This window comes from Mus pahari, chromosome 12, assembly GCF_900095145.1.
Source record: "Mus pahari chromosome 12, PAHARI_EIJ_v1.1, whole genome shotgun sequence".
Classification (NCBI taxonomy): Eukaryota; Metazoa; Chordata; class Mammalia; order Rodentia; family Muridae; genus Mus; species Mus pahari.
The window spans coordinates 14151147-14172710 of record NC_034601.1 but is presented as its reverse complement, the minus strand read 5'-3'; the positions used below and the strand labels follow the sequence as shown (position 1 = coordinate 14172710).

The 21564-nt window shown below is 49.6% G+C and overlaps 3 protein-coding genes across 11 annotated transcripts in view; 1 reads left to right on the top strand and 2 right to left on the bottom strand.

Moving 5' to 3' along the window:
* Txnrd2 (thioredoxin reductase 2) overlaps window positions 1-2036 on the bottom strand; it is a 51399-nt gene extending 49363 nt beyond the window's left edge. Inside the window, exon 1 of the mRNA XM_021209476.2 lies at window positions 1929-2036. Within this exon, the coding sequence (XP_021065135.1) occupies window positions 1929-2031 (103 nt within the window). The 5' untranslated portion in view covers window positions 2032-2036. The remainder of the gene's footprint in view (window positions 1-1928) is intronic.
* Comt (catechol-O-methyltransferase) lies at window positions 1979-19966 on the top strand. Of its 4 annotated transcripts, XM_021209477.2 has the most exons (6): window positions 2023-2121; window positions 3951-4007; window positions 14881-15148; window positions 15510-15703; window positions 15981-16112; window positions 19033-19966. In XM_021209477.2, the coding sequence occupies exons 3-6, from the start codon at window positions 14881-14883 to the stop codon at window positions 19228-19230; spliced, it is 792 nt and encodes a 263-aa protein (XP_021065136.1). In that variant the 5' UTR covers window positions 2023-2121; window positions 3951-4007; the 3' UTR covers window positions 19231-19966. The 4 variants fall into 4 exon arrangements, with proteins under 4 accessions (XP_021065138.1, XP_021065136.1, XP_029400653.1 ...); XM_021209479.2 differs by lacking the exon at window positions 3951-4007 and having other exon boundaries at window positions 1979-2121; window positions 19033-19547; XM_029544793.1 differs by lacking the exons at window positions 2023-2121; window positions 3951-4007 and adding an exon at window positions 13364-13583.
* Window positions 19768-21564, bottom strand: part of Arvcf (ARVCF delta catenin family member) — a 58810-nt gene continuing 57013 nt past the window's right edge. For 4 of the 6 annotated variants that reach the window (XM_021209470.1, XM_021209472.1, XM_021209474.1 and 1 more), the window contains one exon: window positions 19768-21201. Coding sequence is in view for 1 of the 6 variants with exons in the window: in XM_029544791.1 (XP_029400651.1) it covers window positions 21175-21201 (27 nt within the window). In the remaining 5 variants the exon portion in view is untranslated. The remainder of the gene's footprint in view (window positions 21202-21564) is intronic. The other 2 variants (XM_029544791.1, XM_029544792.1) reach the window with 1 other exon arrangement.

Sequence of the window (21564 nt, the reverse complement as noted above, 5' to 3'; positions counted from 1 at the left end):
CTTCCCTCACAGCATCCTCACCAAAGCAAAGCCCTGAACCCCTTGGGGTGGGAGACATGGGCCCTCCAGTGAGTAGTGCCTCCTGCCCAGTGGGAAACAAATCCCAAAGCCACAAAGGGCTTCCTAGCAGCTTGAAGGGCCCTAGACTTGTGAGCTCAGTGAAGCTCACGTCTACAGATTTAGACATACTCTGGCTTTTATTTATTTTATGTGTATGAGTGTTCATTTGCACGGATGTCTGTGCATTGTGGGCATACAGTGCCAGAGGGCAGATGAAGGCACTGGATCCCCCTTGGAATGGAGTCATCGTGTGGGTGCTGGGAATTGAACTTGGATCCTCTGAAAGAGCAGTGAGTGCCGGGTCGCTCTTGTCCCTCCTTTACAGATATTTTACTGTTACTATGCAGGGTGCCGGTACCAATGACAGAGGGTGACGGTACCAATGGCACAGGTTCTTTGACTGATTTGGGGTTTTTTGGTTTTGTTTTTTTATTTTTATTTTTTTTATTTTTTATTTTTTGGTTTTTCGAGACAGGGTTTCTCTGTATAGCTCTGGCTGTCCTGGTACTCACTTGGTAGACCAGGCTGGCCTCGAACTCAGAAATCCGCCTGCCTCTGCCTCCCGAGTGCTGGGATTAAAGGCCTGCGCCACCAGGCCCGGCGGTTTTGTTTTTTTAAACCTCCACAAAAACCACTGAAACCACTCCCACCTAATATACAGCACTAGGAGACCCTGAAGAGCCAGAGACCTGGGACTTAGCAAAGCTACTGAAAGAGCAACCTTCGATCCCTAAGGTCTGTCCCCTGCGTTCCCACCTCACATGTAGTGACTGCTTCCTGGTACTCTCCCAGGCTAGCTTCTGCCACTGAGCCACAAGGCCTCTGCCAACCTACACTTGCAGTCAGTCTACCTGCCCAGTCCCTGCACACCAAGGGCCAGCCATTGTACCTTCCATACCAGTGCCTCTGTGAAGAACCCTGGCCTGTCCTTGCTCCTGTCCCTCTATGCTCACTCCCTGTGGTCAGAATTGAGTTCTGTCACTCACATTCAGGGGGCAGTATTAAGGGTGGTCACCATGAAAAGACATAATGAAGACCACTCAGGAAACTGATCATACCACTGGGAAACTCTAGAGGAACTTGGCCTATTGGGGGTAGTGTGACCCATGCTGAGGGCTACCCAGTTTTCCCCTTTGAAATTAATTACTATCCTGATTTCAGCAATAACTCTTCCTGGTGCAAACAAGTTGTTTCTTCCCCTTCTCAAGAGCCCTGACAAGCACTGGGGCTTGGTTCCACCGACTTTCTAGCGTCTTCTCACTCCCCGCACACTAGGCAGGTCATGAAGGTGCATCTGTGCATCTGGAAGCAGAGGCAGGAAGGGCAAGCAGTTTGAGGCCAGCTCTGGCTGCACTGCCAACTGACCATGACTCAAAAAATCAAAATCAAGCCCAAAACAACCCAAGGTAGTTCATGACTGTAACCCCAGAAGGCCACGGTCGGTGGCAACTACCTAAGAAGTCTGGCCAGCTTGGGCTACATGCCGGTGGGATGACGGACAAAAGCAAAAAGAAAAAACTAGAACAACAATAAGAAGAATTGCTGCACCCAGGGAGTTGTGGGCCAATGGGGTACCATCATCCCATCATAGCCCTGACATCAGGGCTACGATTAATATTGGGGACACAAAGCCCAAAAGACTGGGCTTGCTGTCACCACAGGAGGGCCTCAGGCAAGGCACCTCCACCATTTTAGCCACGTGGGGGGAAAGCAAGCCTGCTAGAAGCAGGTCTCCCTCCTAACCAGAACCCTGGCCTGTGCGGGCACGCCCACGCGGACACGTTCCAGCAGAGCCCCGCCACCGCGACCCCCTGTGGACACTCGCACAAGCGCCCTCTCCGCGTGCACCGCCCACGACCCCACCCTACCTCCCGCTGCGCTCGCCGCGCCCCTTGTCCCGCGTGTCAGGGCCCGTGTCCGCGGCCGGAAGCGCCCGCTGGATCCACGCAGCGCCGCCACCATCGCCGCCATGGTCCGGGGACCTCAGGCGGTCAGGGCTGCCCTTCGCACTGCCTGAGCGTCCGCGCCCCGGGGGTCGGACCGGTGCGCGGCCTTGACGAGGTGAGTGGTGCGCGCCCGGAGCTCGGACTCGGGATCAGAATCTGCATGCACCGAACTGGGACTGGGGTGAAGGGCCCATCCTTGGGAACTGGGCCTGACCTAGGGGAGCGCGAGTCGGTGCTGGGGAATGGGGACACTTGTGAGGGGGGTCTGATCTTGGCTGGGGGTCGCTGAAAGGAGGCAGATCTCCACACTTCTCACGGGGAACTTGAGTATCAGTGCTGTGGTGGGAGATAGGTCCTTCGGTGGGGCTGTGGAGTTGGGCTTAACCTGGATAGAATGTAGCACATCCAGGGCCTGGCCCATCATAAGAGGGTCCGACTTAGTTGTTGGATTGGGATGCAAACATTAGGGTCAAAGTTACAGGGCCCAGGGATGGTTAGTGGAGTTGAAAGCTGTTGAGCAATTTCAACAAGGGTTCGTGAGAGAGGCCTTAGGATGCCCCAGGGTTACTCCTTGTAAAAGAAGAGCTATTCTCCACGCCCCCAAAGGGACCTCTTGGAGCTCAGGAGCAGTACGGCAGGCTTTGGGTGTGTGCTAGACAGTGTGATAAAAAAGAGAAAGTCTTCCAGCCAGGGACTTTAGGGGTCCTTGCTGGCCCTCCAAGCCTTGGGAGAAGAGTGGGAGCTGCCACGACTTGTGGGAGCTTGTGGGGGGGTAGGGCCCTAGAGGACAGCTTGTCACAGAGAAGCACCATCACCCTAATTAATGGTGGGACAGATTTTACCTAGGAGCTGCCGCCAGTAGGGGGCCGGCTGAGTCATCTCCATTTGAGCAGAGGTGACAAGTGGGTGGCTCCTGGGGAAACAAAGGAGCACAGAATCCGTGAAGGAAAGGGAAGGGTGCTTTATACAGGATCTTCATGGCTTTGCTGCTAGGCTAATTCCCCGTGCTCCCACAGAAGCTGCAGAGGGGTCTAAAGTTGCTCCAGGGATGCAGCCCTGAGCTCTCAGAGATGAGGCTAAAGTTTACATTTTTAAAAGGAGCTTGGCCAAATGTGGCTAAGCCTTCTTGTTCAACGGGAGGACCCTTTTCCAGGGAGCGAGGCATCCTTCCTATTGAACAGAAGCCCATCTTCTGTTACATGTGAGGGTCATTCTTAAGAAGACGCAGAAAGGTTGGTGTTAGCCACAAGTCAGTCTTTGAGTCGTGTGTTGAACACATTTCTAGATGCCAGGTGCCAAGTGTCTTTGAGATGGTAGTTGAGGAGCAGTCTGGAGGCTTTACCGAGTTATCCTCTGAGTGTAGGAGGTAGAAGTGTATGAGCACAAGGTTTCAGGCGTGGTCATTTCCTGGAACAGTGTGTGCACCCAGTAGAGGACTTCCCTCGTGGCCCGTGTAACCGAGGCAGGAAGTTGTCCCCAGAGTATCTGGTGTGTTGAAATCTGACATTTCTGTCAGGTTCTCCCTCAGGCTTTCCCAGATCGTAGTGGGACAGGATAGCCTCATGGAGCACTGTCCCCAGCAGGACCCAAACCATCAGGCTTTTGTCCCAAAGGTCAAGGAATGAGGAAGGAGAAGAACTGGGAACAGTTTGGAGAGTCGTGGGCAGATGTTAAAGCCAGATGTAGCATGTGGATATATTTACACGCAGCTTAAAAGATGAAGCAGTGTGTCGGCACACACCTGTGGGCCCAGCACTCAGGCAGAAGCAAGAGAAGCATGGACTTTAGGCCAGTCGGCTACATAGTGATTTCCAGGCCAGCCTGGGTTACAGACCCTGCCTTTGGAGAAAGAGAAAAAAACTAAAAAAAAAAAAAAAATCAACAGTGTTTTCTCCGTGCAAATGAAGCTGTAAGATGGTCTTCTGATGTCCATATTTTTATTAGGGGATGAGAGGGATCTACCACAGTGAAACTCAGAATTACAGACATTCTGGCCCCTAAGTAAGTACAAGTTTTATTGTTGGTTTCACTTTTTTGAAGATTGCCTAAACCCCCCATCAGCCTCTCCCATGTTGGGATGCTGTTCCTGAGCCACCATGCCTGGCTCTAGGTGTGTTTGTGTGTGTGAGTATGGCCGAGCGTGTACCGTGATGCGCATGTGGGGGCCAGAGGACTACTGCGGATGTCTTTTCTCCCCTCGCCTCCTCGGTGCTTGGAGCAGGCTCCTTTCACTTGTTTACTTCTGCTTACACTGTGGTAGCTGGTCCTCAAGCTCCTGGGGGTTTTCTGCCTCTACTTCTTATCTCACAGCACTGGGATTGCAGACATGTATTACCATGTTTGACTTTAAGTGGGTTTGGGGAATGGACCTGGGTGATCTTTCCAGCCCCAGCTGTGTTACCTGTCATTTGAATGCCTTAGGAAAACACTATTCTTTCTCTAGGCAATTTTAGCTTTACCAGTTGTATTGAAGTTTCTTGACTTTTCGCCAACACAAACTGACCCTGGAATAAGGGACTTTTTCCCCCTTTTCCTCTTGAGTTTTTCAGACTTCAGAAGGAAAGAACAAAGGCTGGGGAATGTAGCTCAGTTGGTAGAGTGCTTGCCTGGTATGCATGACGCCCTGGGCTCTATCACTAGCACTTCATTAAACTAGGCATTGTGGCATATGTCTGTATTTCCAGCACCCAAAAAATAAAGCAAGAGTATGATAAATTCAATGTCAACCTCATCTCCAGGGCAAGTTTGAGAGTAGTATGGGCTACATGAAATCTTATCCCTCACCCCCACACACACACACCCAAAATCAACAAAGCATGTAAGAAAACAGGATGAAACTGGTAAGTCATAAATCCTCAAAGATAGTGAAGAAGATCAGAATCTGAAATCGGGGCATGAGGGGGAGCAACGGTCATGCTTGAGTTCTCTGCGTCTGGGAGGTAGAAACCGCAGGATCAGGAGTTTAAGGCCAGTCTTGGCTACACAGCAAGTCCAAGCCCAGCCAGGGATACATGAGACCCTGTCTTAATAGAAGAGGAAGGAGGAGAAGAAAAGGGAACCAAGAATCTAATAAGCTGCCGAAGTGTGTTGTACTTCTCTGTTGAAACACAGAAAGTGTTCTGATAAACATAAGACAGCATTTTGACTTTTTTGTACAGTGCTGTGATTGTACCCTCAGGTGTGCTAACCGCTGAGCTCTTGAGCACAGCCCGAGGTTATTCCTGTTTTAAAAAGATTCTAAGCCCAGCGCGGGTGGCTCCTTCCTTTGATCCCAGCACTCGGGAGTCAAAGGCAGGCAGGTCTCTGAGTTCAAGGCCAGACTGGTCAGAGTAAGTTCCAGGACAGCCAGAAATACACAGAGAAACCCTTTCTCAAAACAACAACAACAACAAAAAAAAAAAAAACAACAAAAAACACACACACACAAACAAAATTTAGGTCCTAGAGAGATGCATTAAGGTTAAGAGCAAATACCGCTCTTTTAGAGGTCTGTTTGCTAGCACCTGCTTCAAGGGACTCATGACCCTCTGTAACCCCAGCTCTAGGAGATTGGAAGCCCTCCTCTGGTCTCCATGAGCACTCACACACATACAGTCACACAGACGTATAAATCAAAATAAGAAAGAATTGTAACTGGACATACTTTTATTTCCAGCATTCAGGAAGCAGAAGCAGTTAAATCCTTGTACGTTTAAGGCAGCCCCAGGAACGTTCGTTAGGATGCCTGGACCTTGGTGAGAGCAAGGTACACCCAGATTTATAGAGGATGTCTGCATGGAGGGATGATGGAGGCTCGCGCCTTACTGGTATAAACAGGCAGGCCATTTCTAAGAAAGCAAAATGCTTTTCGTTGTATTTATGTGTTGTTATTTTGATTGTTCTAGACAGGGTTTCTCTGTGTAGCCCTGGCTGCCCTGGAACTCACTCTGTAGACCAGGCCGGCCTCCAATGTAGAGATCCATGATGCCTTCCAGTGCTGGGATTAAAGGCATGTAACACCATCCTGCCTTTGCACTTTGGTTTTTGTTTGTTTGTTTTAAGGGACAACATGAGGGGCTGGTGAGATGGCTCAGCGGGTAAGAGCACCCGACTGCTCTTCCGAAGGTCCTGAGTTCAAATCCCAGCAACCACATGATGGCTCACAACCATCCGTAACGAGATCTGACTCCCTCTTCTGGAGTGTCTGAAGACAGCTACAGTGTACTTACATATAATAAATAAATAAATCTAAAAAAAAAAAAAAAAAGGGGGGGGGACAACATGGAGGTTGTTTTGTTTTGAGTCAGGGTCTCTCCATGTACCTTGATAACTTAGAGCTGTGTAGACCAGGCTAGTGAACTTGCCGAAATTCTCCTGCCTCTGCTTTCAGAATGGTCAGATGACAGATGCTACCATACCTGGCCAGCAAGGTTTTTCAAGAGGGCTTTGTAAACATTGGCTCAATAAACTCAAACTTAATTCCTTGAAGCTCTCTGATTCTGGGTGATGGGTCTCCAACGGGGCATTCCAGTCAACAGGCTGCCTGAAGTTTCCAATTGTTTCCTGCTGGAAGAGAACAGACCTGACTGCAGCTCTGTAAATAACTGCTACCATGAAAGGAAGTACTTGGGAAGTTTGTTATTTGGAGGGATCAGACACTGAAGAAAAGATGAATGTTTCAATTTAATTTAACAAACTATAATTTACTGAATAGTTATGAGTCATGGATAGCTAAAGAGAAACTAGTTTCTTTTTATAACCACGAGATAAAAAAATAGAACCCTAGAGAGCAACAGTGTGCTGAATGACAGGAGGCAAAGCTTAAGCCATCTTTTCATTTTATTCACTTCCATGTCCTTAATTCTTTATTCATTTGTAATTTTTTATTTGTTTTTGTGTGGGTTTTTTTTTTCTTTAGACATTTTTAATTTGGGGGGATTTTGGACACTGTGAAGACCTGGTTGGCTTTGAACTCACAGATCAACCTACTCTCCTCCCAAGTGCTGGGATTAAAGGCTGAGCTACTCTCCAGCCCTTGTTCCTATAGTTTTGTTGTCATATACTAACTTTTTTTTTTTTTTTTTTTTTTTTGTTTTTTCGAGACAGGATTTCTCTGTATAGCCCTGGCTGTCCTGGAACTCACTTTGTAGACCAGGCTGGCCTCGAACTCAGAAATCCGCCTGCCTCCGCCTCCCGAGTGCTGGGATTAAAGGCGTGCGCCACCACGCCTGGCTCCTGACTTTTGGTCTGGACCAGCAGGTTGCTCTTCAGTGGCAGGATGCTGAGGAGGAAGGATCAGAGAAAAAGAAGACAGAACAGGTAGCTTGGGAGTTGTACATGAGCTCTCTCTTATTCCTAGCAAGTTTACTAAGAAGTGCACCATCTTACGTACTTTTGCAGGGGCACGTGGGACAGTCAGTGGGACAAAGTCAGCAGGCCCCATCAAGCAATGTTGCCTAAGGAAACACAGAATCTCTCAAGGGTGTCAGAGACCTAAGCACAGAGCAGCCTTAGGGCTGAATATAGCAGTCATTCAGTAGGGGTTGTGTGGGTGAGGGAGGTTAGTTTAAAAGTCAAGTTCCCAGGAAATAAAACCTTACCTCCTTCTAGTCCCTGGCCCCAGGCGCAAATGTAGGCCTTGCCAGCCTGCCTCTGGGCAAGGACATAGAACTAGGTTCCTTTGTCCTTTCTTCAGGGCCTCTTAAGAGAGCCTTGGATTGGCCTGGCTCTCAACAGATTATATATGATATATTGATTATGTATATATTTGTGAATATAAACTGTGTGTGTTACTGAGGACAGGACTCAGGACACTGAGCATACTGCGCACATGCTTTTTACTAAAGTGTGTTCTCAACTCATATATTTAGATATGTTAACATGGATCTTACAAAAATAAACTAGGAAATAAATAGTTACAAGTTAATCACATGCCAGGATCTGCCACAGATTAGTACAGTACATGAATTCATCATCTCATGACCTCTAACGGTGTTTTTATGGTGATCTGTGTGAGCACGTGTGCGTGTCCATTTGTACCCTTGGGTGTCATTCTTCAGGAACAAAGTATCTTGGTGTTTGAGACAGGGTCCCTCATTGGCCTGGAGCTCTCCGAATAGGCCCAGCTGACTGCCCAATGAGTCAGAGGATCGTCCTGTGGCTGCCTCCCTCTGTGCCTGGCTTTTTACATGCATTCTGGGAAATAAACTCAGGCCCACATGCTTGCATAGCAAGCATTTTGCTAAGTAAGCCAGCTCCCCAGCTCCTGATACCCCCCCTTTTTTTTTTTTGGTGGGGGTTGGGGGACACACACTCTCTTTATGTTGCCCTGGCTGTCATGGGCCTTGCTATGGAGACCAAGAACTCACAGACAACTGCCTGCCTTTGCCTCTTAAGTGCTGGGATTAAAAGTGTGCACTACTGGGGCTGGTGAGATGGCTCAGTGGGTAAGAGCACCCGACTGCTCTTCCGAAGGTCCGGAGTTCAAGTCCCAGCAACCACATGGTGGCTCATAACCATCCATAACAAGATCTGACACCCTCTTCTGGAGTGTCTGAAGACAGCTACAGTGTACTTACATATAATAAATAAAGGAATCTTTAAAAAAAAAAAAAAAGTGTGCACTACTACACACATTTTTTTTAAATGTGGAAAGAATATGTTCATTAATTTATTAATTAGATGTGAACCTTTTAGTCATTCTGTACATCTAAACATATTTAGTTAAAGGAGAGATAGACAGCTTATCTTGCCTGGCAGACAGTTGTGGATTTGGACCCAGCAGAGAGAGAAACAGAGCAAGGTTGCACATCTGTAACTCCAGCACTGAGAAGGCGAATGAGGGAGAAGGCCATCATTAGCTACTAGAAAATTCAAGAACAGCCTCGGCTGTGTGAGTCCTTGTCTCAAAAAAAGGAAGGAAGCCCAGAAAATGGCCTGGTGTGCACTGTGCTTGTTGTGCACTTCTGGGGACCTGAGTGCAGAATGCAAGAAGCCCATTGGAAAACGGGCAAAATGGCCAGACATGGTGGCACATGACCCTAATCCCAGAACTCAGGAAGCAGATGCAGGTGGAGCTCTGCAAGTCTGAGGCCATCCTGGTCTACACAGAGAGTTCTGGGACAGCCAGGGCTACATAGAGAGACCATCTCAAACTACTAAACCAAACAACATCTCCAGGGACGGGCGGTCCCTAGGCTGATCTCCAGAGCTCAGTGGCCAGCCTGGCCAGATATCTGCAAGCTCCAGACCCTGCTTAAGGGAGGAAAAAAAGGTTGAGAGCAATAGGAAAAGCCCATTGTTAGTGTCTGGCTTGAATACATACAGTCATACCCATGTGTAGGCAACACACATGTGCTTGTTTAGTTTGGTGCTGGGATGGAGTGCAGGGTCCCAAACAACAGTTAGTTACATGCAAGCCTCATCCCAGCCCTCCAGTTTATGTTTTCTTCGGACTTGACTTCAGGTGGTTGCTTTGGTGGGTCCTGCAAGGGTAAGGGGTCTCAGGTCTCAGAGACCACACAGAGCTGAGCAGCCGGAGAAGTGAGGGCCCTGTCTGGTGGCATAGGCAGGAGTGGAGCTTGGACTTGAAAGGGAATCTATGATATGAAGCTGGGTTGCCCAAGGAAAGGTCCATGCGGTGGAAGGGTGAGGCCAAAGGTCCTGAGTTCAGTTCCCAGAAATCTTTTTTTTTTAAAGCCAAACAAAAATTGTTGTAGCTCTGGGGCATTTTTGTAGCCCTGGATGGCCTGGAATGCACTATGTAGCCCAGGCTGGCCTCACTCACCTTTGACCCTCCTTTCTCAATCTCCTGTGTGTTGGAATTCCAGGTGCACACCACCAAACTGTCTTCACCCTCCCTCTCCTTTCCTGGTTTTTCTCTCCCTCCTACCTTCCCTCTCAGCCAGAGTAGTTCAGAAGCCAGCCCGCCCCCTCACAGCTACAGGATGAGTCCTTGGTTCCATCTAGTACCTACCTGGTTCAGTGAACCCAGGAGTCACAGAGGCTAAGGAAGACTGACTCCCCTTCATACACATACCCCGAAAAGCTGTGAACCTTGTGAAGGTTGTCTCCCCCCAACCCCACTCCATGCTGTAGATGGTGGCTCTTTCTCTTCTTCCACTTAGAGCCGACTCTCCCATTGTTCTCACACGGCCCCCTTTGCTCCCACCCACCTTGAGGCTTTCTCGTAATAAAGCTCATTCTGGCTCAGCTCCCTGCTCCTTGATCTAACTGGAAGTCAGTAGTTCTAACAGTGAGGATTCTAACCTAAATTTCTGTGTGCATGCAGGCTGTGTCCTAAGAACTTAGACTCTAGGTCAGACTTCTCACATCCGGGAACTTGTGTGTTTTGGACATGCTGGGGATATATGCCAAACACACCCTGCTCAGGGTTCAGCAAAAGCAGCCTTTCTGCTGGATCACTGACAGATGATTAACGTCCCTTCCAGGCCTCTGGCACTTCTGTAAATAACTTTAGGATGAAAACACCAGACTTGGCCATTTGTCAGGCACGAAGGGTGTTCATGGTATTGTGTAATTTTTACCAGAACTTTCTCATCATTCCACGCTGTCACTCTGTATCCATCAATAGAGTAATTCCCTAGCCCCTTCTCTTGGCTCCCATAGCCACTCAGTTTCCAGTCCTGTGCTATTTGCTAGCCTGAGTCTGGATGATTTTGCTTGCAGGCCCATCTGTGCTGTAGCACGGGTCAGTACTTCTCACCACGGCAACACACACCCCATTGTGGAGTGTCCTGGCTGGCTTAGCTCAAACAAGAGCAGGCAGATATCTGAAGACCTGCTCCTGGTCCTGGCTACACAGCACTGTCACATGATGAGTCTTTGTATAGCCTCTTGTGGGAGCATAAAACTGTTTCCCCCAGTTTTCACCTAGCGTGTCAGGGGCCTAATTTTTTTTCTCATATTTTTACCAACTTTATCGTCTTACTTTAAAATAGAAATGAAAAATCAAAACAAAACAAAAACAAAAACAGGCCTGATAATGCAGACCTGCAAGCCATTCTCTTGGGAGTTGTAGGAAGATAGAGTTCAGGACCAGCCTGGGCAATTTAATGACAACTTGTCTCAAAATACATGGGTGGCAATGCAGCTCAGTGAAGTCCTGTGTGTGGGCCCCTGATATCTTGCCCCAGAAAAATGCTCTTCCTAATGTGACTTTGCTACACATTTCCTCAGTAACTGTAACTAACAGTGTTAAGACTCTTCACAGAAAGGCTTTCCTCACAAAGCTTGTATTTCCCAGGCTGGCCTTGAACTTACAAGGACGATCTTGGTCTTCTGACCGTCCAGTCCTGGATGTCGGGATCATAGGAGTGTTCCATCATGCTAAACTGGAGTGGGGCTGGGACCTATGGCTTTATGAAGGCCAGGCAAACACTCTGCCACCTGAACTGCATCCCAGCCTCTCCTCAGTGCCCTAGTTTTAAAACACTTTATGCATGTTATGTTAGATAAGCATTCAACCACAGAGCTAACACTCAAGCCCTAAAATCCCTAAATCCTCTTTTCCTTTCCCTTTTGTTTTTATTTGAAAAAAAAAAAACCTTTTTTTTTTTTTTTTTTTTAAATTGATTTGATTGGTTGATTTGGGACAGAGTCTAGTGTGGCCCAGGCTGACCTCAAACTCATGATCTTTTTCAGACTCTTGAGTGCTAGAATCACAGATGTCACAATGCTCAACACTATGTTTTAATTTACCACATTGTTTTAATTACTGTAGCTTTGTAGTTAGTTTTAAATAAGGAAGGTAAGTCTTCACCTCTGTATTTCAAGATTAATTTGGTTATTTGTGCTCCCTAGTGATTCAATAAAACTTAGCATGGATTTCTCCACTGGGTAGAGCTGAGAATCTTAACAGCATACATAGTATTAACAATGTTATCAACAGCAAGTCTTCCATTCGCTCTCGGTTACTGACATGTCTTCATTTTTATGCTCTCTTGATCAACTAAGATCAACTAAATGTGAGATCTGCAGAGCCCGGCCCCTGCCTAGAACTCCTAAAGAGTTGATTCCAGGGGGCTGCAGAATAGGGCTCAGAGCGGTGGTCCATACAGACTCCAGATGAGAGGAGCCGCTGGCTTCTTAACAGAGTTCTGAGCCCTGGAGCTACCCCAGCACTGTCTCCATTTCCTCACGTGCACAGTCTCTTCTGAGTTTTGAGAAACAGGCTGCAGTGTGGCCCATCAGCCTCAGTTTTGGGCTTACTATGTGCATTACCACAAATGGCTTTCCCACTTGCAAATTCTTTTGTTCTGCAAAAACTCTAGGAAGTAATGTCTGCTTGAGTTTGGCAGTTGCCCCTTAGTTGCTCCCTTTCTCATGGCCAGGTGGGCATGGCTCCACCCACTCCTCGCAGTGCACAAAGCAGAGGAGGGCAGTTTTCAACTCAGCAAAAGAGCCTTGCACTCTGGGGAGGAATATCTATATATTAAATATTGTGTAGATAGATATAGGCTATTCAGGACAGGGTTTCTCTGTGTAGCTCTGGCTCTCCTAGAACTCACTCTGTAGACCAGGCTGACCTTGAACTCAGAGTTACACCTGCCTCTGCCTCATGAGGATTAAAGGATTGAAGATGCGTAACACCACTGCCTGGTTTAAATATGTGTGTGTATGTACATACATCATACATACATACATACATACATACATACATACTTAGACTGACCTCAAACTGTTGATTGTACTGTCAGGGTTGTGTAAGCTTCTGAGCTACCTCTCTAGCTGAATTTTGGATGGATGGACAGACAATATAGCTCATTGACTCACACCCCAATACTACTTCTAGAATAATAATGGATAGCATAAACTGAGACACCCAAGCACGTGTTAGGAAAACTGAGCCACAGAATGGAGGGAAATGAGGCTGGCGTCAGGTAGTTCCGTAATATTCATAATCCCAGCCCACAGTCTTTCAGGCTGACTCTGGTGCCTGTTCCCACTTTGCTGCACCCACTCTTGGCCTTCTCTGGTAAGCTGCACAGTAGCCACAAGGACCATTGTCCCCCTGGATCGTTTCCCGTAGGTTTACATGTGTGCTCTGTAACTGACTGCTGATGTGTGAGAGTGGGAAGCAATGGCCTGAGCAAAGCAACTCTCTCCTGCTTCTCCCAAAGGGTCCCTGATTGGGAGTGATATCCACACTCTGAGACTGGGAATGTGCTGGAATAGCTGGACCTTTGTTACTTCTAAGTCAGTTTCTGTCAAAGAGTTCCTCAGAATTTCATACAATTTCCATGTCTGCTCAGCTCAGTAAGAGGTGGAGTCCAGGCCCTTCCCAGAGCAGATCATGAGGGTGATCTGGATGTGAGGTCACTTGACTGACAGAAGCCCGTGGGTATATGAAGGCTCAGGCTCAGGCCCAGGGTGTGTGCAGAGCAACCAAGTGAGCACTCTGCCTTTTGGAAATAGGTGACATGAGCGTGTGGGCTGTGGAGCCTCAGCTTTGAGGTCTCTTTCTCTCCTGAGACTGTCCTGAAGCAGCCCTCACACCTAGGGCTTGGACCTGCCTCCTCTAAAGACTCTTCCACAAGCCTTTCCAGCCTAGATCAGCACTCTACCCTGGAAGGAACTGTAAGTGGCCACAGCCTTTGGAACAGCTTCCCTAGTTCCTCTTTCTTGTGTCTTTTTAGGTTCTCACAAGCCTCTGCTGTGAACTTAGAGAACCCAGTGTCCGCTGTGGGGATGCTGGTGAGCTGCATCTATTAGATCCTGGGCTATGCTCCCCAGCTCTTGCTTACCAGGAGTGAGTGTGTGTGTGTATGTGTGTGTGCATGTGCGCACACTTACCTTGTATTGGGGACAGAACTCAGGGCCTTCTGTGTGCTAGATAAACACTACACTACTGAGCTCACCCAGCCCTGTGGTTTTAGATCTGCAATCTGAAGCTATTCCTTACATCAATGGGGAGAGATCCCAGTGTCTCATTTAGTTCCTCTATGAGTCTTCAGCTAAGTCTGGTAAATCAGTCAGTGCTAGGCTTAGTGGCAAGAGGAGAGCTCACATGTTTTATTACATCTGCACAGCCCTGGAGATTTACACAAGGAGATGTGCCCCAGCAAAATGAACAAAGCACTGGGCGTGGTGGTATGTGCCTATAACCCCAGCCCTCAGGAAGATTAGGAGTTCAAGACTAGCCTGCGCTGTATAGCCTGGCTGAAGAAAACGGGTTGATCAGTAGAGGTTAGTGGTGGAGTGCTTACCTTGTACACATAAAGTTCCATCTACAACCAAAAGAAAATAAAAATACACAGGGCCACAGCTTTCCTACTTTCTGAGGCAAAGAATGATCATTTTATAGGGGAAAAAGGACATAGATCTCTGGAGTAGGCTGGTGAATTCTAGGGCTGTCGCTTGGTAATCAGTGCGGGCTGTGAAGCCAGCTGGGAAATGAGGGTCACTCCAAAGAGATTATTTATTCAGGTCCCCAGCCCCATTAACAGTCTCTGCTTGATGAAGGCTATTTTTCCACCTTGGTACTAGAGAACTCCCGCCCCAAGAAATCTTCACATTCTGCCACTTGTAGGAACAAACAGGTCACATGGCCCATTCTGTACTCACAGTTCCTCTTTCTGCTAGAAACAGTCGGAATGCTGATTCAGTGCAAAATGACACTGCCTTCATGGAGAAAGTACTCAGGGTTTGGGACCATGCCTCACGGTCCTCTACTCCAGGAGGCACACATGTGCCTGCTCTGCAGCCACAGGCCAGTGAGCAGGGTGGCTTCACCCAGCGAGGCACTGACCCATGTTCATGTAGTCTCTGAACCTTGGACCTTGGCACAAGGGACCAATTAAGCAAGCCAAGAACATGTGGGCAGGCAGGACAGGCACATGACACACAGCCTGTCTTCCCTGCCCCTGCCCTGCAGATGCTGTTGGTTGCTGTTTCATTGTGTCTCCTGTTGCTGGCCTTCCTCCTGCTCCTGCGACACCTGGGCTGGGGCTTGGTGGCTATTTGCTGGTTTGAGTTCGTGCAGCAGCCAGTCCACAACCTGCTCATGGGTGGCACAAAGGAGCAGCGCATCCTGCGCCATGTGCAGCAACACGCAAAGCCTGGAGACCCCCAGAGCGTCCTGGAGGCCATTGACACCTACTGCTCACAGAAGGAGTGGGCCATGAACGTGGGTGATGCAAAAGGTACATGGCTCAGCAGCACGCAGGCAACAGCCTGAAGTGCGTATGGCAGTGCTTGTAGGAGAGCCTGTTAGAGGGAGAGAGGATCGTGGTTCACGCTTCTGTCTAGCCCCTGTGGAGACTGAATCATTTACACTGGAAAAGGCGAGGTAGGTGGGTGAGAGGGGTCCCTGTGTGTGAGAGTCCAGTGACCTCTCCAAGGGGGTGTGCAGCGGGGTCCTCTGGGCTTTCAGAAGACAAAGGGCCTTTCTCAGGTCAGGAGCAGGAAAGGAGTGTGTGTTCTGGTCTGGAGAAGGGTAAGGCTGGAGTTGGGGATGGGTTTTCCTCCCTCTACCTGTACTTACACCCTACTCACCACCCTCAGGCCAAATCATGGATGCAGTGATTCGGGAGTACAGCCCCTCGCTGGTGCTGGAGCTAGGAGCTTATTGTGGCTACTCAGCCGTGCGAATGGCCCGCCTGCTGCCACCTGGAGCCAGGCTTCTCACCATGGAGATAAACCCTGACTACGCTGCCATCACCCAGCAAATGCTGGACTTTGCAGGCCTACAGGACAAAGTAGGGCCCAGTGTGGCAGCTGAGGGGTGGGGTGGGGTGGGGGGAAGCTGGGCAGGCAGTGGGGGAGGCACCTGCTGACACTGGAGTCAAGGAAGGAACCCCAGCAAGTTAGGCACATGATCTTACTGGCCTGTCCCATAGAGCAAGCAACAGCCAGGGCTGCCAGGGAGACTCAGTGCAGATTGCTCTCCAAAGCCCCAAAGTGACATAGACACAGGGGTCCAGGCATGCTCCTGCATGTCACAGTGGGCACAGTACTGACAGAGCATTGTTCCAGGTTACCATCCTCATCGGGGCATCCCAGGACCTTATCCCCCAGCTGAAGAAGAAGTACGATGTGGACACATTAGACATGGTCTTTCTTGACCACTGGAAAGACCGCTACCTTCCAGACACACTTCTCCTGGAGGTGAGCTGAACTACTGCTGCTCAGCACGATGGCCTCTGTGCTGTTACTGTTGGGGTCACTGAGCCTTGGCCTCTTGAAGAGCCCTGCTGGGGGTGGCCCAAGGGCATAGGTGGGCCCAGGGACAGTCTGAGTTCTGTGGGCTGCAGAGGCCCTGTGGTGGGTGGAAAGGAAGAGGTATGCCAAGCCAGGGACTCCCTGCACTGCAAGCAGGGTATTGTAGAGAGTGGGACGGGCACCAGAGACCAGAACACTTGGGCCTGAAGGACTCAGAACTGAGTACCCAAGGGAGCACGTGTACTCTCCCTAGGCCTTTTCTTTTTTCTTTTCTTTCCTTTTTTTTTTTTTTTTGGTTTTTCGAGACAGGGTTTCTCTGTCTGTATAGCGCTGGCTGTCCTGGAACTCACTTCATAGACCAGGCTGGCCTTGAACTCACAGAAATCCGCTTGACTCTGCCTCCCAAGTGCTGGGATTAAAGGCATATGCCACCATGCCCAGCTCCCTAGGCCTTTTCAGCCCTCAGCACTGCTCAGCCACCTTCACCTAGCAGGACCCCAGCTCTGACTGGGGAGCCATCCCTACTCCCAAGTGACAGGGACATTACCTTGTCCTGCTCTGGTGGCCTGCAAAGAGACATGGAGTGGCTCCTTGGCCCTCACTGGGTCTCCTCACAGCCTTTCACAGCCAATGGGGCTGTCCATGTGGTGTTTACCAGCTAGTGTCTTGAGCTGTATACCATGTCATATACAGTGGGGTCCTGAATGTGGGAGGATCAGGCAGTAAGCCCAGGAGCAGGACAGGGCCACTGTGGCTTGGGTGGGATTCAGATGGCTCTGGTGCATGTAAGAACACAGACACAGGAAAATTCAGGCATGAGCTCATTAGGTTCAGAGGCAGGGCTAGCCCAGGGCCAGAAAATCTGGTTTTACCAAGAAGGCAGGCAAAAAGGAGACCAGCAGGCCAGGTCAACCATGAGAAGCTGGCTCAGACAGGGTCCTGTCCCTGGCAGACATTGAACACGATGTCACCTACTGAAAACAGAACGGGCAGCTGAGTAGTCAGGCTCTACCTGGACAGGAGTCAAGTGCAGGGAACTGGGTTTCTGCCCTGTTTGTGTGTGGTAATTGAAGAGGCCTGCTTTTAGGAAAGAAGCAAATATTGCTGTTTGGAAACTAGGACACTAACGGTTTTCAGTGCTGCTGCTCAAAGCTGGCAATTAGCTCCAGAAGAGAGGCATACATTGGAAATGGGTACACTCATTTTTTTTTTTTTCAATGCATGATTGTAGGGAATTGAACCCAAAGGAAGAACCTTTAAGAATAGTGATCATGTGCCGGGCAAGGGGGCGCACACCTTTAATCCCAGCACTTGGGAGGCAGAGGCAGGCGGATTTCTGAGTTTGAGGCCAGCCAGGGCTACATAGAGAAACCCTGTCTCGGAAAAAAAACAAAAAACAAAAAAGAATAGTGATCATAAACCAAAACTACTTGTACCCAGGCTTACTGTTGCACATGGACAGTCTCGGTACTTGAAGACAGGATCATCTGTGGGAGGCCAGCCCAGGTTACACAGTAAGACACTGTCTCACAAAGCAAGCATCTTGTCTTATTACCTATAGCGTCCTGTACTCTGTCTCCTTAACATAGAAGCCCCAGCACTCAGACACAGATGCAGTCTTACCTGGAATCCCCTGAGTGGCCTGAGAAGCCTTTCAGGAGGCTCTTGGTACTTGAATACTATTGGGATAGAGGCTGTCCCCAGACAAGGCATGCTTCCTGAATGGCAGCATGGGTCCCCAGCACCCCAAAAGTGCATACCTTCCTGTCATGAAATCGGAAGCTTTCTGTCTCAGTGTCTGACTGACAGTCAACATGTAACTCTTGATGTTCCCAAGTCCCTAGCTGAGCCTCAGCACCCCATGCTCATCTTGTACCTTTCCCACCCTAACTGCAGGGCCTCCCTTCTGGACTGGGCAGCGTCCTATTCATAGGGAAACACTTGGATGTTGTGGTGCAGGAGACTATCACCTGAGCTTACTGACCAGCCTCAGGGTCCCTCAGCCCTCTCATAGTCCACACCCCACCCCCACCCGCTAGGGTCAGCTGGAACCCTGGTCAGCTATAAGAGCACAGCACTGGTGTGTGAGGACCCAGAGCCCCCTTTCTCTATGCGACAGCAGCATGATGGGATGATTTTATTTGTGTGTGTGCCTGCTAGCAGTGCTCTTCCCACTGAGATACACTTCAGCCAAGGGCTACTTACTGGATTTTTCTTTCCATTTTGGGTTGCTTCCAGTGTGTTTGAAGACAAGTGCCTTACATGTCTTACATAGTCCAGGTAGCCTGGAACCATTGATCTTGCCTCAGCCTCCCGACCACTGAGATTACAGACATGACCCCACCAGACAGAACTGCTGTGTCGCTATCTTTTGTTTCATGATTATGTTAAAAGCAACCCCCAAAGCCTCCCGGGCAACCAGATATTCAAGTGTCCTGTTCCCTGGCTCTCCCTACCCCCGCCCCTTTCTTGGCAGGTACTTCAGTTATTTGTATGCTATCAGCTGACATACTTCCCAGAGAGGATAGACAAGCATCCTACATGGAATTCTCACAATCACAGGTTCTGGACCCACTGCTCCCACCCTCCTGCTCAGAGTCTAGCATCTAGTGTCTTCCCTGGCTCGAATAGAAAGTCCAGAGCAGATCCTCAAGGGCAGGGTTGTTGGCGAGGATGCCATATTCTTGGCGGAGAGTGTTGGAGGCCAACCTCCAAACCTTCACTGTGTGGCCCACGTGCTCCTCTAGGGCTGGGGATGGATACGAGGCACAATAGGAGCTGGAAGTGGTTCCATGGGAGAGCAGCTGCCCATGGATTGCATTGGCTTTGCCAAGCATTCATGACCCTCCCTGTCTGTCCCCTGCAGGAATGTGGCCTGCTGCGCAAGGGAACGGTGCTCCTAGCTGACAATGTCATTGTCCCGGGAACCCCTGACTTCCTGGCGTATGTGAGGGGGAGCAGCAGCTTCGAGTGCACACACTACAGCTCCTACCTGGAATACATGAAAGTGGTGGACGGCTTGGAGAAGGCAGTCTACCAGGGTCCAAGCAGCAGCAAGTCCTGACCACGCAGCCTGACGAGCTTTCCTCCCAGCTCCCTTCTGCACGATGACACACACTTACTCTGACCCCCTCTATGCTTCTGGGGCCTGTCCTCGGGAGCTGTGGCTCCAGATGGTCATACACTGGCATATTAAAGGTAGTGAGCTCACCATGCAAACCACTACAATGACCCTGGAAAGCACTTGTGCATCAAAGGCTGTACTGAGGCCAGAGGTGCAGTAGATCACAGTGCATGCCCGGCACACAAAAGCCCTCAAGGTGAATCTTCTGCACCCAAGAACAAAAAGAGAGTTTTTTTTTTTTTTTTTTTTTTTTTAAAGAAATCAAAGTAGGCACCATCCTGATGGCCTCACTAACTGGAAGAGGAGATTTTACAAGGTTTCAGTGTGGGATCCCCAGGCACTGCCATCACTCAGCAGGAAGTCAGGAAACTGAACATATCCAGATACCATTCAGCTGTCACCAATGGCAGCAACAACTCAGGCGGTACTGTCACCAGCATCTCATACCACATTTCGTCTTAAAAATGAGTCACAAACTTTTCAGGTATGATGGTGCACGCCTTTAATCCCAGAATCCAGGAGGCAGAGGCAGATGGATCTGAGTTCCGTGCCAGCCTGGTCTACACAGTGAGTTCCAGGACAGCCAGGGCTACATAGAAATACTTTGGGAAAAAAAAAAAAAAGTCATAACCTCTTTTATATTATAAAAGAAATTAAAGATCTAAATATTTGGATACAAGAAATTCACTGAGTTATTCTTTTCAGCTACCACACTGCTCTTACTTGATGCAGAACAGCTTTTATACCCATCTCTGACTAAACAGGCATGGGGCCACGCTGTCCCCGATGTCTCTGGGATAAACAGTCTCTCCAGTTCACACCATTGAGGCATGTCTACCAGGCACCCAGATTCTGAGGAAGTGCCAACCCAAGTTTAAGAGTCACCCTAGCCCCCATCTCCTTCAAGAGGCTCCTCAAGGCCTCAGTAGGGGCCCATTTCCTAGACCAGACACAAAGATCAGCTCCATCTTGTCTGCTCCCACATATGCAGCCGGCACCCAGGAGCCAGGAGTGACAGCAGTAGGAAATGCCTGTGGCTAGGGCCCACACACCCCCTCCCTGCAGCGGGACTTGAGGGAACTGTATCTTCACCAGGGGGCAGTGGTGGCTCAGCTAACGCAGGGGTGTGCCCTCTCCTGGTGAGCCAAGGCAGAAGACAGGCAGTTCTTTGCTGCTTTTTTAATCTTTAAATTTTCTTACAAAAATTTCAATTTTTGTTGCTAAGTCTTATTTTGGTTTCATTTTTAATGCATTTTGTCAGTTTTCTTCATTTTTAAGTCACAAACAGCAGGCACTGAACAGCAGTTCCCCCACTGCTGCCGGCAGTCAGGCCCCGAGGTTACTTGAGGTTCTAGGCAGATGCAACAGCCAGGGTGGCCCCAGCCACAGGCAGCTTAGAAGGAGTATGCTGCAGATGGAAGGCGGTCCAGGAACCCAAGGACGGGGTTGCTGGTGACAAGCACGGCTTGCCCCTACCCCCAGTCTGGCTGCCTCCTAAACTTCCCTGTCTGGACTCTTTTGGAGCAGCCCTCCCTGTGGTCAGCCTACATGCAGGGTAGTACTCCAGCCACCCTTGGGAGCCCAAGGCCCCCTACTTGTCCCATTGCCTGCTCCAGGACCTCCACTCCAGGCTTGTACTTGCTCCTCTGTGGCTGTGCATGGGGACCTCCCCCCAGCCTCCTCTCCTACCACACAGCACCATGTCAGTAAACAGCTAACTCGGACCTGGAGAGTTAGATCAGGAGAGTAGAGAAGAGGGTAGGGTAAGGTAGGACAAGAGGCTTGGCCACCCCGCCACAGCAGGGTGGGGCTCCTGGCTCCAAGCCTGGGTCTGCTCAAGATGGCGGGCCCCCTGGCCCTCTTCCAGCTACCTCGATGCGATCCCTAAGAACGAACAGCTGGGCCAGGGCCCTGCAGAGGAAGGCAAAGACAGATGCTTTAGTCAGGAGCCCAGATAGGCAAGAGCCAGCAAAGTGTAGCAAGATGACTTGGGACCTCCATACAAGGCAGCTGCCTCAATAGGCCATACAGAAGCAATAGCTGTGGAGTGAGGGATGGGCCATATCAAGACCCTTGACACCAGAACCAGTCCTGTCTTGCTGGTCCTTACAGGGCCCTGTGCTGGGGGTATTTAAGGAAATAGGGGGCCTGTCTCCCCAGGACCCTGATCTCCAGAGACTGAACAGGGATGTTGTCAAGTCCTGCCAGAGATCACACAGGGAGCTTCAGTCATGCAGCAAGCAGAGACAAACAAGGAGCCCTCGTCCAAGGATG